We start from the raw sequence: 17,055 nt of genomic DNA on the forward strand, positions 1-17,055 counted from the left end.
AGAGGAGCGCGGAGTCCAAGTTATCTAAATTAGGATGTTTTCTTGTATTCCAAGTTTTGTAATGGTCTTGTTCGATCAAGACTCATGTTTAGGCCCTGGGTATAAATATTACACCCCGTCTATTGTAAGAGGACACACACAATCAATACAACCCTTTTTCGGCTTTCGCCATTGCATTAGGAGTAGGAGTACTATAGATCTCGGCAAGTTCTTCGAACAAGTAGGGCTGCTATCGGTTAGGTCCGACCTCTAGCTTGTCTGTGAGTACCATCACGACTTATATCTTATCTTGTATGGCTGCCATCATCATTGATCCCCACTGCAAGTTTGATATAAGTTAGTTATCGATTCTTATCCCATTTAGTAAGGCTGCCATCATCATTGATCCCAACTGCTAAATTTGATAAGAATCACAAGTTATCGAATCTATTGAGATTAGTAGGGTTTCCTTGCTATTTTTGATAGATTTACGAGTTATTGATCTTGCTATTATTGGTATTTTTACTAGTTATAGCAATATCACGTTTATCTGATTAAGATTGAGATAGATCGGTATCATATCATATAAATATGTCATCTTCGGCTATATCACGCTTAAACTCCATCTTTGACAATAGTTTCGGTTAGATCGGCTATTCTATCTCAATCTTGATCATACATAGCTCATGGTCAAGGCATATTTGATCTCAAGTAGGTTTATTAGCTGATAAAGTTTGGTCTATAGTTCACTATTATGGATGCCATCGCTTTGATCCCCACTGATAGCATTATAGATTGGAAGTTGTCAGTTAATGAATCTATTAGTGGTCAAATATGATCTCTGACTGCTGGCTATGTTTGCATCGGCTATTTAGCCAATTGCCTGAGCTTTCAAGTTCATAACATGTCTTTATGATTCTGTTGAAGTATAAGTAGATTTATCGACTCTAAAGATTTAATCTGTTATCTTTATTATGGTTGCCATCACTTCGAACCCCACCGTTAAGGATAATAGACTAGATTTGATGAGTTTTTAGATCTATTTATATCAAATAGTTGACTATTCGCATGTTATGCCTCTGTTTTAATCTGTATCGGCTATTTAGCCGATTGACTATGCCTAGCATGGTTATCTGTTTTCTCAGTCGTCAGCTGATTATATCCATCGTTCATATCTATAGATTAGCCAATTCCATGACTGTTTGCATATGTGAAAATGCCGATCATGCTCATTTACATTGTTTTACATCATAAGCATGCGGGATATTGACTCTTTAGTCGATAGCCTTTATTATTCGGCTATTTAGCCATACATTTGGAACTATTTGGGGTAACACCGACATGTTCTGCCTTAAATTACAGATCAATCTGCTCTTTCTTGTTAATTGTAGGGTCAAATTGACTGGCACGCCTTTGGTCCCGAAACCGATCATCCTGTGTTTGAAGCCAAGCGGATCTTCGAGCTTACTCCAAGTAGATCTTTCTGGCTTGCTGTGTTTTGTTGTGTCAACACGCTTTTTGGCACGCCCGGTGGGACCACAATTGTCAAGATGAATAATAGAGTAGTTCTCAACAGTGATTTGGAAGAGTTACCAGAAGAACATAAGGTGATCATAGCTAAAGTAGTAGAGGAGTACCGAGAGAAGTGCTTGATGTCCTATGGTAGGATGCACGACAAGATCATTCAGAAATATCCATTGCCTAGGGTTCTCTTGCATGGACAAAGGGATCCAGATGATGAAGCTGAGGCCAAAGCTGTTGTTGACATGGTCCACAAAACTGTTCATGAAGCACTTAGGAATCATAATGAAACCATCTTGAATACATTTCACAACATTATGAAGGAAGTGTTTTATGGGGCACCAATTGATCAATGGGGACCAGCTTATTATAATATTCCACATCCTTCAACCCAAGGGACTAATCAAGTTGGCACAAGTCAACATGGAGGATAGATTCAGTAGCCGCCCAATGGTTCTGATACACAAATGTCTCAGAATCCTTCTAGGCAGGCTCAATCACCTAGTGGTGCTACGCATATAGCTCAATACACTTCTGGTTCAACTTTGCAGCACGTAGTGCAATAGCCGATAAGGCCTCAACCGTAGGTGCAAGCTCCTAATCAAATGGTTAATTTCAACACTTCAACCCAGACACCGCCATCAGCTCCAAGAATTATGCCTTCTTATCAGAGAATCATCAGGGATACTGATCCCAATTTTTACAATCAACGGCTTCAGGGATCAGCACAGTAGAGGACCCAACAGATCGATTACCCTTAGGGTTATTATGCTATTTTTGATTATAATACTTATAACATGATACCCAATCCAGGATATCAGGGTACTCAAAATTATAATATCCAGATGAGCCAAGGTCAACAAGGACAACAGGCTGCAGGAACAAAGCTGATGAACTATTGAGTAGAGTAACCGAAATGATGCAAAATTAGTTTGGTTTGGAGCCCAAGAGCCAGACCTTTTCATATCGGCGTCCATACCTAGAGTGGTATGATATAGTGACTCTCCCATCATGCTATAGAGTACCAGATTTCACTAAGTTCACTGGGCTAGATGCAACGTCAAGCATGGAGCATATTAGTTGCTATCTTGATCAATTGGGAGAAGCTTCTGCTGAACAGGCACTTAGAGTTTGCTTCTTTCCTTTGTCCTTTTCTGGACCGGCCTTCACTTGGTTTTCATTTCTACCAGCTAATTCTATTGAAGGATGGGCTGATCTGGAAAATAAATTTCATGCTTACTTTTATACTGGGACAGGACAAAGGAGAATTACAGATTTGACAAGCATGAGACAGAGAAGTAATGATTCAGGTCTTCAGTTCCTTCAGAGATTTAGAGAGACCAGGAGCATGTGTTGCTCAGCGCTAAGGAATGTTATCCATGATCAAGGAAAAACTGGCTGGACAAGATTTTGAAAATCTGGGACAATTGGCTCAGAGGGTATCGTCTATTGAAAGCCAATTTCAAAATGCACGTAGAGATAATAGGTTCCAGAAGGGTGTTGCAATAGCTGAGTCTTATGATTCATATTCAGATGATGAAGAAGCTAAAATTGATGTTGCTGAGTGGACTTGGAGTAAGAAGCCTGTTTCATGTCCTTGGGGGAAGGTCACTGAAGATAACTATGATTTTGATGCCACTAAGGCTGACAAGATATTTGATTTTCTACTAGAACGAGGATAGCTTCGGCTATCAGCAAATCATACTATCCTGTTGGCTAGAGAGCTTAGGGGGAAAAGTACTACAAGTTTCGTAACACCCTTATTCACAGTACTAATGAATGCAGGGTTTTCAAGCAGCATATTCAAAGAGCTATCCAGTAGGGAAAAATCAAGTTTGAATCGGCTAATAAAAAGCCGATGAAAGTAGATGAGAATCCTTTTCCTGCAGGGACAAATATAGTGGATGTCAAGTTGCTAAAGGGAAAAGCAAAGGTTTTGACATCAGCTAAAGCAAAGGAAGCTGGAACAGTTGATCCAAGAGTGCAGATGTCGGCTGAAGAATATAGAAAAATCAAGCAATGCCGTGATCAGCAAAAGAGCCGATATGAGCATGGTGTCATCAAGAGTTGGTGCCATGCGCCTCGCATCACATCCTGGATTCTGTTGAACAAGTGGCAGCGACAAAAAGAGAAGGATTATCAACGTTGGCTTGAAGAGGTAGAGTATAGGCACCAATGCGAAGAGAAGAAGTATGAAAGAGAGCAAGCTGAGTCGCATTGAACTGTCCTTTTTTCAGGCATTGCTGGAATGAAGGTTTGAAATTGCCGACCAGGAATAACTATCCTGAGTGTAGCAGTCAGTATTGGGAATATAGGCAATCTTAGACCAACTGCCGATATATCCATAAGCATCTAGATTATCAACATAACAATATGGATCAGCGCATAAAAAATAGAAGTGTTCATGATCGGCTAGCCAAACGTGTGGTTGATCAGAATTGGGTTGATTACAAAGAAGAAGATGAAGAACAAGAGTATGTTTGGCAAGAAGGCCAATGGTGCCCAGGTGGTCTGACGATAAGTCAAAAAACAAGGGTATAGCACTTGAGGAGCAGGGAAATAGAAAGGGATCAGGCTCAGAAATCCAGCAGACCTCAAGCATGGCGCGCCAAGCAAATAGCTGATAAGGGTAAGCCATCGGCTAATATTCATATGGCTTTTCTTTTACCTGCAGAGTTCAGAGCTCCTTCAAGTCAAGAATATGAGGATGTTGAAGAAATAGTGGCACAATTAATCTTGCAGGCGCAACAAGCTACATTTGACAAGACAGAAAAGCAACGGCACTTGAAGGCCTTATATATGAAGGGATTTGTTGATGGGAAGCCGCTGACCAAAATGTTAGTCGATGGTGGTGCTATTGGCAATCTGATGCCCTATACCACTTTTCACAAGCTTGGGAATGGTCCTGATGATTTAATTAAAACTAATATGATGCTTAAGGATTTCGGTTGTAATACATCCAAGACCAGGGGGCATTGAGCATCGAATGGATGATTGGAAGTAAAACCTTGCTTACTACTTTCTTCATCATCGATGGCAAAGGCTCATATAGTTGACTCCTTGGTCGAGACTGGATTCACGCCAATTGTTGCGTACCATCAACCATGCATCAATGTCTTATTCAGTGGCAAGGAGATGATATTGAGATGGTTCAGACTGACACATCTATAAGTGTGGCAGCAGCCCATCCAACATGCTGGGAGTTGGAAGATTTCAAGTGTTTCTCTAGCAAAATCTAGGAAGGAGGCTTCATTAAGATCAACAATGAAAGCCAACAGCCGATCCAAGCAGTTGGCTCTGAAAGTATGTTTTAATGGATAATCCGATCGATGGTACAAAAGGAAAGTTAGGGCAAGGTTTTACGTCGGCTGATGAATTAGAGGAAGTTGATATTGGTCCTAGAGATAGGCCTAGGCCAACGTATGTAAGTGCTAAGTTAGATCCTGAGTATAAATAAGAATTAATAAATCTTTTGAAGAAGTATAAAGATTGTTTTGCTTGGGATTTTTATGAGATGCCTGGTTTAAGCCGATTGATTGTTGAACATCAGCTACATATTAAGTCTAGATATCGGCCATTTAAGCAAGCTCCAAGGAGAATTAGACCTAAGATGCTTGATGAAATCAAGAAGGAGATTACTAGATTATTTGAGGCTAAGTTTATTCGACCTTGCCGATATGCAAAATGGATTTCAAATATAGTCCCTGTATACAAGAAGAATGGAAAATTGAGAGTTTGCATTGACTTCAGGGATTTGAATAAAGCTACACCAATGGATTGTTATCCAATGCTGATTGCAGATCTATTGGTAGATGTAGTAGGAGGACACAAAGTTATCAGCTTCATGTATGGCAATGTAGGATATAATCAGATTTTTATGGCTGAAGAAGACATGGCTAAGACTGCTTTTAGATGTCTTGGTGCAATCGGTTTGTTCAAGTGGGTCATGATGACTTTTGGTTTGAAGAATGCCGGTGCAACTTATCAACGAGCAATGAATTACATTTTTCATAAGTTGATCGGCAAAATTGTTGAAATTTATATTGATGATGTGGTTGTCAAATCCAAAGGTTATAAAGAACATCTGGCTGATTTGTGGGAGACCTTGGAGTGCACAAGAAAGCATGGTTTGAAGATGAATCCTAACAAATGTGCCTTTGGGGTGTCGGCTGGTGAAAGCCCTAGTTTGGTTTTGGCTAATTGATGAAACCTAATTGGACTAATCATATGCTTAAGTGTGTAGATAAGTTAGGGTGGTCGAATCCAAGTGATGAAGCTAGATGGTGATCATGGAGATGGTGATGACCACAAGATATTGATCAAATGCTTCACATTTGGACAAGAAGAAAGAGAAAAACAAAAATGGGCTCAAGGCAAAGGTATAACCATAGGAGCCATTTTTTGGTTTGGTGATCAAGACAATATAGAGAGTGTGATCACATTTAGGATTGATAGCTGTACTGTTAAGAGGGGAGAATCTCGGTTAATGCAGTTTTCAAGTGCCACTAGGTGAGTTCATACATGCACTTGCATTAGGAGCTAGTGTGCTAACATAATACCCTTGAAAATGATTATGAAAATGCTAACTCACTCACACATATGGTGGAACACTTGTGGAGTTGGCACATTTGAAAAAGGGTTGAAGAAATGGTATCGGAGCCGTGGTCACCAATTGATTAAGGCTTAACAACCTTTGGTGTCTAAAAGATGGCTCAAATCATGTTCAACCATGTTGCAACCAAACCACCGCAATTCGATGGAACATCCTATGATTATTGGAAGAGAAAGATGAAAATGCATTTGGGGTCAATTCATGAGAAGGTGTGGGATGTAACGGAAAATGACTTTGTAATTCTTGATCCCACAAGTCTAACCCCAAGAGAGCAAGAAAACAAGCAATGCAATATAATGGCTCTAAACACCATATACGATGCAATTGATCCAAAGGTGTTTGAGCAAATTAAAGATCTTGATAGAGCAAGTGAAGTTTGGACAAGATTGGAAGAAACATATGAAGGCACACTGGCGGTCAAGAGTGCCAAGCTATACATCCTCAAAGATAAGTTGACAAGTTTCAAGATGAAGGATGATGAGAGCATCCCGGAGATGTTTCATAGGCTTCAAGTTATTGTAAATGATTTGAAGAGCTTGGGTGAGAAGGTGAATGATGATGATGTATCTCATCAGTTCTTGATGTGTCTACCTCCAAGGTTTGAAACATTGAGATTGATCATCATAAGAGGTGGATTGAAAGATATAACCCCTAACCAAGTACTAGGTGATGTCATTACACAAGAGACATACCATGTGGAAAGGGAAGGGGTTGACCAAGAGGAGGACAAGAAGAAGAAGGGTGTGGCTTTCAAGGCCGATACCTCGTCCAAGAGCAAGGGCAAGTCAAAGAAAGAAGTGTCAAGTGATGATGAGGAAACAAGTGGCATTGATGATGAGTTCCTAGCTCTCTTTGTGTGAAAGTTTGGCAAGTTCATGAAGAAGAAGGGCTATGGTGCAAGAAAGAGAAGAGATCAAAACAAGAGCAAAGATTATGTGAGAAGATGTTACAAGTGCAAGAGCAAGGATCACATTGTAGCAGATTGTCCCTACAATAGTGATGATAATGAGGAAGAGAAGAAGAAATAAAAGAAGGAGAAGAAGTTGTCCTTCACAAAGAAGAAGAAGGGTGGCTCTTATGTTGTGACATGGGATAGTGATGCCTCTTCGAATGATGATGATTCTAGTGATGATGAGAAGAAGACATCCAAGAAGAAGGCACTTGCAAGCATCGCCATCAACAATAAGCCTTCTCTCTTCGACACTCCATCATCATGTTTCATGGCTAGGTCCACTAAGGTACAATGTGATGAGAGTGATAGTAGTGATAGTGAGAGTGATGATGAGGAGCACTCAAAGGAGGACCTCATGGACATGTTAGAACATGCTCATACTTGTTTTGAGATGAAGAGAGAGGAGTGCAAAGAATTGCACAAGAAGCTTAAAGCTCTTGAGCAATCCTTTGATGAGCTCAATGCTACTCATGAGGGACTAATGGAAGTCCATGAGAAGCTTGGCAAAGCTCACAAGAAGCTTGAAAAGGCTCACTCCTCTCTCCTTGAACAAAACAAGGATAAGATTGTTGTAACATGTGACATAGGAGTAACTTGTGATATTATTGATGAATCTATCCATGCTTCTACCATTGTTGCTCCCACTAACACATCTTGTAGCACTTCCACTTCTACTTCACCTACTAGTGATGGTCTCACTTGTGATACCTCACTAATGGTGGAAAATGTGAACCTCAAGAAGGAGGTCAATGAGCTCACACGTGCCTTAGGCAATGCCTATGGTGGTGATGCCCGCTTGCTATAGTGCTTGGGTAGCCAACGGTTCTCTCTTAACAAAGAGGGATTAGGCTATACCCCCAAGAAGGGCAAGGCGGCCTTTGTAACTCCCAAAGCTAGCATTGTGAGGGGCAATGGTCGGTTTTGCCATAGTTGCAAGCAAGTGGGGCATATAGAGCAACAATGCAAGAACAAGAAATCACACCCTAATGTATCCTCAATAAAATTTGATTCTTGTTATTTGCTTACAAAGGGTACCAATGGTGTGAAGGCTAAGTTTATTGGTGCTCCCATTGTTGGCCCAAAGAAGAAGGCAATTTGGGTGCCCAAGAGCTTAGTGACTAACCTTCAAGGACCCAAGCAAGTTTGGGTACCTAAAAGAAATTGATTTGCTTTTGTAGGTCAATTATAAAGCCAGAGGAAGGCATTGGGTGCTTGATAGTGGGTGCACTCAACATATGATCAGAGATGCAAGAATGTTCAATTCAATCAATTCAAGTGACAATGATGGTTATGATAGTATCACATTTGGTGACAATGGTAAAGGCAAGGTCAAAGGACTTGGTAAGATTGCAATATCCAATGACTTGAGCATATCAAATGTCTTGCTAGTAGAGAGCTTGAACTTCAACTTACTATCCATAGCACAATTGTGTGATCTTCGATTTAAGTGCATATTTGGAATAGATGATGTTGAGATCATTAGTGTAGATGGTTCAAATTTGATCTTCAAAGGCTTTAGATATGAGAACCTCTATCTAGTTGATTTCAATGCTAGTGAAACACAATTGACAACATGCTTATTCACCAAATCTAGTATGGGATGGTTATGGCATAAAAGGCTTTGTCATGTTGGAATGAAACAATTGAATAGATTGATTAAGCATGATCTAGTAAAAGGCTTGAAAGATGTGGTATTTGAAAAGGACAAACTTTATAGCCCTTGTCAAGCCGGTAAATAAGTTGGTAACACCCATCCTAAGAAAAGCATGATGAGCACTAGCAAACCATTTGAGTTATTGCACATGGATTTATTTGGACCAACCACATACACTAGCATTGGTGGAAATAAATATGGATTTGTGATAGTGGATGACTTTACAAGATATACATGGGTATTCTTTCTTAGTGACAAGAGTGATACATTTGCTACATTCAAATCTTTTGTCAAGAGGTGTCACAATGAATTTGAAACTACCATCAAGAAAGTTAGAAGTGACAATTGTAGTGAGTTTAGAAACAATAGAGTTGATGAGCTTTGTGATGAGTTTGGAATCAAACATCAATTCTCGGCCAAATACACTCCACAATCAAATGGCCTTGTTGAGAGAAAGAATAGAACACTCATTGATATGGCAAAGTCTATGCTTAGTGAGTATAATGTGAGTCATTCATTTTGGGCCGAAGCTATCAACACAGCTTGCTATTGTAGCAATCGACTCTATTGTCACCCAATGATGGAGAAGACACCATATGAGCTATTAAATGGAAGAAAGCCCAACATTGCATACTTTGAAGTGTTTGGTTACAAATGCTATATCTTGAAGAAAGGCACTAGATTGAGCAAGTTTGAAAAGAAATGTGATGAAGGATTCTTACTTGGTTACTCCACCACAAGCAAAGCATATATAGTTTGGAATTTGGCTAGTGGTACACTTGAGGAAGTCCATGATGTTGAATTTGATAAAACCAAGGGCTCTCAAGATGAAGATGAGAATCATGATGATGTGAGAGGTCTACCATTGGCAAATGCAATGAAACACATGGATATTGGTGATATTAGGCCAAGAGAAGTGGTTGAGATTGAAGATGACAAAGGTCAAGTGCTGTCGATGTTTCACCACCGATAGCCTACCACGGGGGTACCTAGGGCAGTATGTTCGGGCTTCAGCGTATGCAGAACTCGACGGTAAATGCAAGAGATAGTCGATTTATCCTAGTTCGGGCCCTCGACCGTGATCGAGTAATAGCCCTACGTCCAGTCGGCGTTAGCCTTTGCGTTGGATTGATTGTAAAATGTTGTGTTTTGTTCTAGGAACTCTGCCCTCCTTTATATAGTCAGGAGGCCAGAGTCCTAGTCGGTTTATGATGAGAGTTCCTAGTAGGATTACAGAATAATACTACTACTACTAAGATTACATGGAAAGAATCCTAGTTAGCCTAGGTCTTCTCCCTTCCTTGTGGGGTATCCTGTGGGTCCCGTATCAACAAGCCCCCGGGCACTTCATGGTTGAGCTCTAGAAGCCTCATCTTGCTCCTTCAGGTCTTGCCGAGCAGGAACAAGTGTCGTTCGAGTGCTTTCTTGAGTGAAACTATGTAGCGCTTCTTGGGATCTTCGAGTGGTGTGTGCTTGTTGAAGAAAAAAGTATTCCCATCTAGGTGTAGCCCTTGAGCCTCTTGCTATTTGGTGGTTGAGCTCTGGAAGCTTCATCTTGCTCCTTTAGGTCTTGCCGAGCTAGCGCTTCTTGGGATCTTCGAGTGGTGTGTGCTTTTTGAAGAAAAAAGTACTCCCATCTGGGTGTAGCCCTTGAGCCTCTTGCTATTTGGAACAAGGAGCTGGAGGGTCTTGTCTTGAAATTACTTTGATTCTTCATCGAAGGGCTTCCGAGCATATACCCGGGTTCTTTATCAAAAAGAGCTCAGATATTGCTCGGTCCAGGTTCTTTTTGTCGTGAGTCCTTGAAGTGGTTTGTCTTGAAGAAGTTTTCTTGGTGACGTGTGCTTTTTTCAAGGGAAAAAGTGCACTCACTGAGTGTATCCCCAAGCCTCTTGCTATTTGGAACAAGGAGCTGGAGGGTCTTGATTCTTATGTTGTTCAATAGAGCTGAAAACCTCTTCTGTTGCAGCCCCCGAGCGTATATCCAGGTTCTTTTTTGTTTCCTCTTGTATTCGAATTTTCCTTTCTGATGACTCGTTTTTGGTGCCTGGTTTAGCTCTCCGAGTTGAAAAGCAGAAGCTTTTGGAGGGTATTGAGGAAATGAAGACACTTGCTCGCAATAGTCACAATAGGGCTAAAGAGGTAATTACTCGTGCTGAAGAAGAACTCGCACTTGCCAAGTTGATTAGGCATGGAGCTGATAGGGATCTTGTGCAGGCCCAAAAAAGAATTGAAGTCTTGACTGGTAAGTTGGCGATGTCTACTGAGAACTGGAATGCTTTGTGGAGATCATTTCGGTCAGTAGTCGATCTTCTCCGGACTCCATCGGATGATGGTCAATCTTGGGCTCAGTTTATTCCCCAAGTTCTGACCCATTTCTAGGAGTTCGTGAAGAGATGTGCCCAACTATGTACCAGAAATGTTCTTGCCTAGGTTTGGGTTCTTGCTCTAGAGATGCCCCTGTCCAAGATTGCAGAGGAAGCCGAGAGTCAAGAATATCTTGATGCTGTTGAAAAGATGGAGCCTGAGGTCGAAGATTTGGCTAGGAGGATTGTAGATAATCTTGATATCGATATTTCTTCTCCTGATGGTGATGCTTGATGAATTTTGACTTTAGTACTCCAGCCTCTATAATAAGGATATTATACTTCTTTTTGAATGAAGATCCTTTATTTTTTGTTGATGTCTTCTTTGCCTGGATGTCTTTGATTTTGTCAAGTGTTTGTCATGCTTTTGATTGCACTATGTAAACAACTCGGTATTTGTATATAGTTGTCTTTACAAACTTTCTTGATTTGTTGAGTGCTTGTCTGGTTTTCGTCTGTGCTGTGTAAACAACTCGATTTTTGTAGATCGTTGTCTTGACAAACTTTCTTGATTTGTTGAGTGCTTGTCTGGCTTTCATCTGTGCCGTGTAAACAACTCGGTTTTTGTAGATCGTTGTCTTTGACAAACTTTCTTGGTTTGTCGAGTGCTTGTCTTGCTTTCATCTGTGCCGTGTAAACAACTCGGTTTTTGTAGATCATTGTCTTGACAAACTTTCTTGATTTGTCGAGTGCTTGTCTTGATTTCATCTGTGCCGTGTAAACAACTCGGTTTTTGTAGATCGTTGTCTTGACAAACTTTCTTGATTTGTTGAGTGCTTGTCTGGATTTCGTCTGGTTGTAGAAAACATCTTAGGATTGGTTTGGGTGTTAGCTTATTAGCTACCCTCATCGGTGGCCTCAAGCATCTTTTCAGCTCTTTTGCTCTCAGCTGGTATGCCCAGGCATGATTTCAGCCATTTTGCTTTTTGGATCGGGTGTTAGCATATTAGCTACCCTCATCGGTGGGCTCAAGCATCTTTTCAGCTCTTTTGCTCTCAGCCAGTATGCTCAGGCATGATTTTAGCCATTTTGCTTTTTGGATCGGGTGTTAGCTTATTAGCTACCCTCATCGGCGGGCTCAAGCATCTTTTTAGCTCTTTTACTCTCAGCCGGTATGCTCAGGAATGATTTTAGCCATTTTGCTTTTTGGATCAGGCGTTAGCTTATTAGCTACCCTCATCGGCAGGCTCAAGCATCTTTTCAGCTCTTTTGCTCTCAACCGGTATGCTCAGGCATGATTTCAGCCATTTTGCTTTTTGGATCGGATGTTAGCTTATTAGCTACCCTCATCGGCGGGCTCAAGCATCTTTTCAGCTCTTTTGCTCTCAGCCGGTATGCTCAGTGAAAACAACTCGGGAAGATTCATAATAAGACATCTGTTGTCGAGGAGAACCATCTTTATTGATCATGAACGTTGATCTCTTGTGGCTTGTATATATATTCTTCCTTGAGTTGTTTTCATGCGTAGAATCTTCTTAGTTGGCCGATGCGCCATGTATTGTTGACTTCTTTTCCATCTTCAGTTATCAACTTGTATGCGCCAGCTGTCGATGTTTCGATGATTTTGCTTGTCCGGGTTATCTCGGTTGTTTCTATCCGGGAACCTTTCTCGTGTCTTCTCCTCTGTAGTAATCATCGTTTCTACCATGCGTCTGAATTCTTTATTGTTTCTCAGATTTTCTTTGCAGAAGTCCTGAAATTGCCACCTAGCCATGATTCCGTGAGAGAAAGCTTTGATTACTTCTCATTCGGTGATGTCATGTACTTGAGCACGTAGTTCGCCAAATTGTCGATAGTAATCTTTGAGACTTTCGCCCCCTTTCTGCATGAGTCCTTTTAATTCTGCGTGGGTGATGGGGTGCGTAATGATACCTACGAAATTTTCACAGAAAACTCTTTGCAAGTCCTCCCAATTTCTGATTGACCCTGGATTTAATTTGTCGAACCATTGGAGGGGCATGGTTTCTAGGGCCATGGGAAAGAACAAGGTCTTGATGTCGTTGTCTCCTCCGGCTAGTTCAATCGACTGCGAGTAAATCCTGAGCCACTGCCTTGGTTCGGTCTTGCCATCATATTTAGAGTGGTTGGATAGCTTGAACTTATGAGGTAGTCGTATTGAAGCAAGTCTGTTTGCAAAATAGGGAAATCTATCGTGCGTTCCGGCTTCTTTGTATTCTGATTCGGCACCTCCTTCCTGCCAACTATCGTTTTGGTGAGAGTTGTTCTGTGGGGATGTCTGAATGGGTGCTTCGCTTCTGATCTTCCTTGGTTGTTCGACTTGGTAGTTTTGACTATGGTCCCTTCTGCTTTCCCTATTATGACTTCCACCTGGTCCAAGTCTCTCGAAAGCGGACTTCCTTTGATTTTGATCTTCCTTCCTATGAGATGTTGACCTGGCAGGTAGTCTTGAGCGGGCCCTTCCATCGTGCGTCCTTAGGGCTACTGACTGGAGGAGGTCCCGGAGCTGTTCCTATTTTTCACTGGGAAGTGATGTCGCTCCGAGTTCTTCTAATGCTTCTCGGATCCTATTGTAGGGTGTATTCGCCGCACGTCTTTCTTCGACTTCTTGTTCTGATTTTCTTTTGTCGTACTTAGCCAGATCTGACTCATACTTGATCCAAGCTTCCTTACGCTGCCTAGCATGGCGTTGGCGTCCTTGTTTCAATTTGTTTCTTCTTTCTCTGGCTTGCCTCTGATTCTTGGTCTCACCATCGTGCCCCTAGATAAAGGGTGATATGTTGGACTCAGATTCATCCGATGACCTGATGTCGGGTGCTTCTGGGGGGACCAATGGTGATCGAGGATGGCAAACCATGAATACTTCTCGTGCGTGAATTGTTCTGTTATCGGTGTTGGTTTCCAACTGTCAGAGTTGTTGATGATTTTAGTAGAGGCTTCAAGGTCGTAGATCAAATCTCCTTCTTGGTAAGGTAGAATTGCTATCATCATTGTGCTGACTAGTTGGGTACTGCTGTCCTCAGGAATAGAACCTGGCTAGTGGACGATGCAGTCTTGAGATGTTATAGTCAGTACGAGACCTTCTTGAGCTCCTTTTAGTGGCATTCTAAGCACCGGATCGAGGGATCCTTCGGGCCGTGCCTGATAAGACTTTGCCAGGTTGTGGAGTCCAAACGGAAAAGGACCTGATTTCCTGAAAAGACTCTGAGTGTATTCCGAGTTGTTTTCTTGATAGGCCGAGGCCGCATACTAGAGCCCTGTCGGAAAAGAACTCGGTAGAGATTCCATCTCGGATGCGGAGCCTGGGTTTGAGTCGGATGCGGAAATCCACGAAATCTAAGCTAGATCAGATATCACGAGCTGCGCAAATCTTCTGGCGATTTGATCTGTCATAGTCGCTGAAATAGAAAGGTTTTCACGGTGAACCGAATCTTCGAGGAGACAGCCTTGAAGCTTGCCGTTGTCTTCCACCTCATAGATCCATGAACTGAAGATGAAGGTTGATCCCATCGAGAAAATCATGTTGTTGAGGTATGTCAAGCTCTCGGATGCAAATTCATCGAAAGCTCCTACCTGGCGTGCCAGCTGTCAATGTTTCACCACCGATAGCCTACCACGGGGGTACCCGGGGCAGTATGTTCAGGCTTCAGTGTATGCAGAACTCGACGGTAAACGCAAGAGACAGTCAATTTATCCTGGTTAGGGCCCTCGACCGTGATCGAGTAATAGCCCTACGTCCAGTCGGCGTTAGCCTTTGCGTTCGATTGATTGTAAAATGTTGTGTTTTGTTCTAGGAACTCCGCCCTCCTTTATATAGTTAGGAGGCCAGAGTCCTAGTTGGTTTATGATGAGAGTTCCTAGTAGGATTATAGAATAATACTACTACTACTGAGATTACATGGAAAGAATCCTAGTTAGCCTAGGTCTTCTCCCTTCCTTGTGGGGTATCCCGTGGGTCTCGTATCGACAAGTGCTCACTTCTCCCATTGTGCAAGCTAGTGGTTCTCAAACACAAGATCAACAAGTGGCTAGTACATCATCTCAATCCAATGATCAAGCTAGTACAACCAATCAAGTTCAAGTGCTCCAACCAACCAACATTGCAAGAGATCATCCCATAGATCAAATAGTTGGTGACATTACAAGTGGTGTGCAAACAAGATCAAGATTGGCATCCTTTTGTGAACATTATTCATTTGTATCATCCAATGAGCCAACCAAGATAGAAGATGCTTTGATGGATGTTGATTGGGTAAATGCTATGCATGATGAGCTAAACAACTTCACCCGCAACCAAGTTTGGGAACTTGTTGAGAGGCCAAAGAACTACAATGTGATTGGTACAAGATGGGTCTTTCACAACAAGCAAGATCAAGATGGCATAGTTGTGAGAAACGAAGCAATATTGGTAGCACAAGGGTATACACAAATTGAAGGTCTTGATTTTGGAGAAACATATGCACCGGTTGCAAGATTAGAAGCAATTAGAATCCTATTAGCTTATGCTTGTGCCCACAACAACAAGCTCTATCAAATGGATGTGAAAAGTGCATTCTTGAATGGATATATCAATGAGTTTGTGTATGTTGAGCAACCTCCTGGTTTTGAAGATGATAAGGAGCCCAACCATGTTTACAAGCTCAAGAAGGCATTGTATGGATGGAAGCAAGCACCTAGAGCATGGTATGAGAGGTTGAGGGACTTTCTCCTCTCTAAAGGGTTCAAGATGGGAAAGGTTGACACCACTCTCTTCACCAAAAGAATAGGCAAGGACTTGTTTGTGTTGCAAATCTATGTTGATGATATCATATTTGGATCAACCAATCAAGAGTTTTGTGAAGAGTTTGGGAAAATGATGACAAGTGAATTTGATATGTCAATGATTGGAGAACTTAGTTACTTCCTTGGTCTTCAAATCAAGCAAATGAAGAATGGTACATTTGTAAGTCAAGGCAAGTACATCAAGGACATGATCAACAAGTTTGGGTTGCAAGATGCTAAACCAATAAGTACACCAATGGGAACAAATGGACATTTGGATAGTGATGCAAGTGGCAATATGGTGGATCAAAAGCAATATCGGTCAATGATTGGAAGCCTACTCTATGTGACCGCTTCAAGACCGGATGTCATGTTTAGTGTATGCATGTGTGCAAGATTTCAAGCCTCACCAAAAGAAAGTCACTTGAAGGCAACAAAAAGGATATTGAGGTACTTGAAGCATACACAAGATGTTGGATTGTGGTATCCCAAGGGGTCTAACTTTGAACTAATTGGATATTCGGACTCCGACTATGCCAGTTACAAAGTGGATAGAAAGAGCACATCGGGCACATGTCAACTATTGGGAAGGTCACTTGTATCTTGGTCATCAAAGAAGCAAAATAGTGTAGCACTATCTACCGCCGAGGCCAAATACATATCTGCCGGTAGTTGTTGTGCTCAATTACTTTGGATGAAAAGCAACTTTGGATGACTTTGGAGTCAAATTCAAACAAGTGCCATTGCTATGTGACAATGAAAGTGCAATCAAGCTCACCAATAACCCGATTCAACATTCAAGAACTAAGCACATTGACATAAGACATCACTTCATAAGAGATCATCAAATGAAAGGCGACATTGCAATTGAAAGTGTTGGCACCGATGATCAACTTACCGACATATTCACCAAGCCACATGATGAGAAAAGGTTTTGCAAGATTAGGAATTAATTGAACATCCTTGATTTCTCCAATATGAGTTGATGCACCCCCACATATATGACACGCCTCTCCTTCGAGCAAAGCAAGGTAAAAGTTGTTTGGCATGCATACATCCTTTGCTAAGGACTTGTTTAGTGCAGCTAGTCATACTTTGCACTTATTAGGCTCATTCACTACAAACAAATGATTTCAATGCTTATATGGTGCCACTATTTCTTCTATGATTAATATGATCTAGTGGTAACATATAACTTGTTTATGGGCTTGTGAACCTAGTGTTTGATCTAGCTAATATGTATCAAGTGTTT

General features: G+C 41.4%; 1 protein-coding gene across 1 annotated transcript; it reads left to right on the forward strand.

Annotated features, from left to right (window-relative positions):
* The first annotated feature begins 7,332 nt into the window (after positions 1–7,332).
* On the forward strand, positions 7,333–11,319 carry LOC136510963 (uncharacterized). The gene is made up of 3 exons (XM_066505232.1): positions 7,333–7,642; positions 10,775–10,860; positions 11,152–11,319. Exons 1-3 carry the CDS (start codon positions 7,333–7,335, stop codon positions 11,317–11,319), a joined length of 564 nt encoding a protein of 187 aa, XP_066361329.1.
* The last annotated feature ends 5,736 nt before the right edge of the window (positions 11,320–17,055 follow it).

This window comes from Miscanthus floridulus, chromosome 16, assembly GCF_019320115.1.
Source record: "Miscanthus floridulus cultivar M001 chromosome 16, ASM1932011v1, whole genome shotgun sequence".
NCBI classification, from domain to species: Eukaryota; Viridiplantae; Streptophyta; class Magnoliopsida; order Poales; family Poaceae; genus Miscanthus; species Miscanthus floridulus.

Coding starts and splice junctions, on each gene's coding strand:
- LOC136510963 (XM_066505232.1), top strand. CDS start 7,333: ATGGCTAGGTCCACTAAGGTACAATGTGATGAGAGTGATAGTAGTGAT. Junction 7,643..10,774: donor GGATAAGATTGTTGTAACAT/GTGACATAGGAG, acceptor TGCCTGGTTTAG/CTCTCCGAGTTGAAAAGCAG. Junction 10,861..11,151: donor GTCACAATAGGGCTAAAGAG/GTAATTACTCGT, acceptor GTTCTTGCCTAG/GTTTGGGTTCTTGCTCTAGA.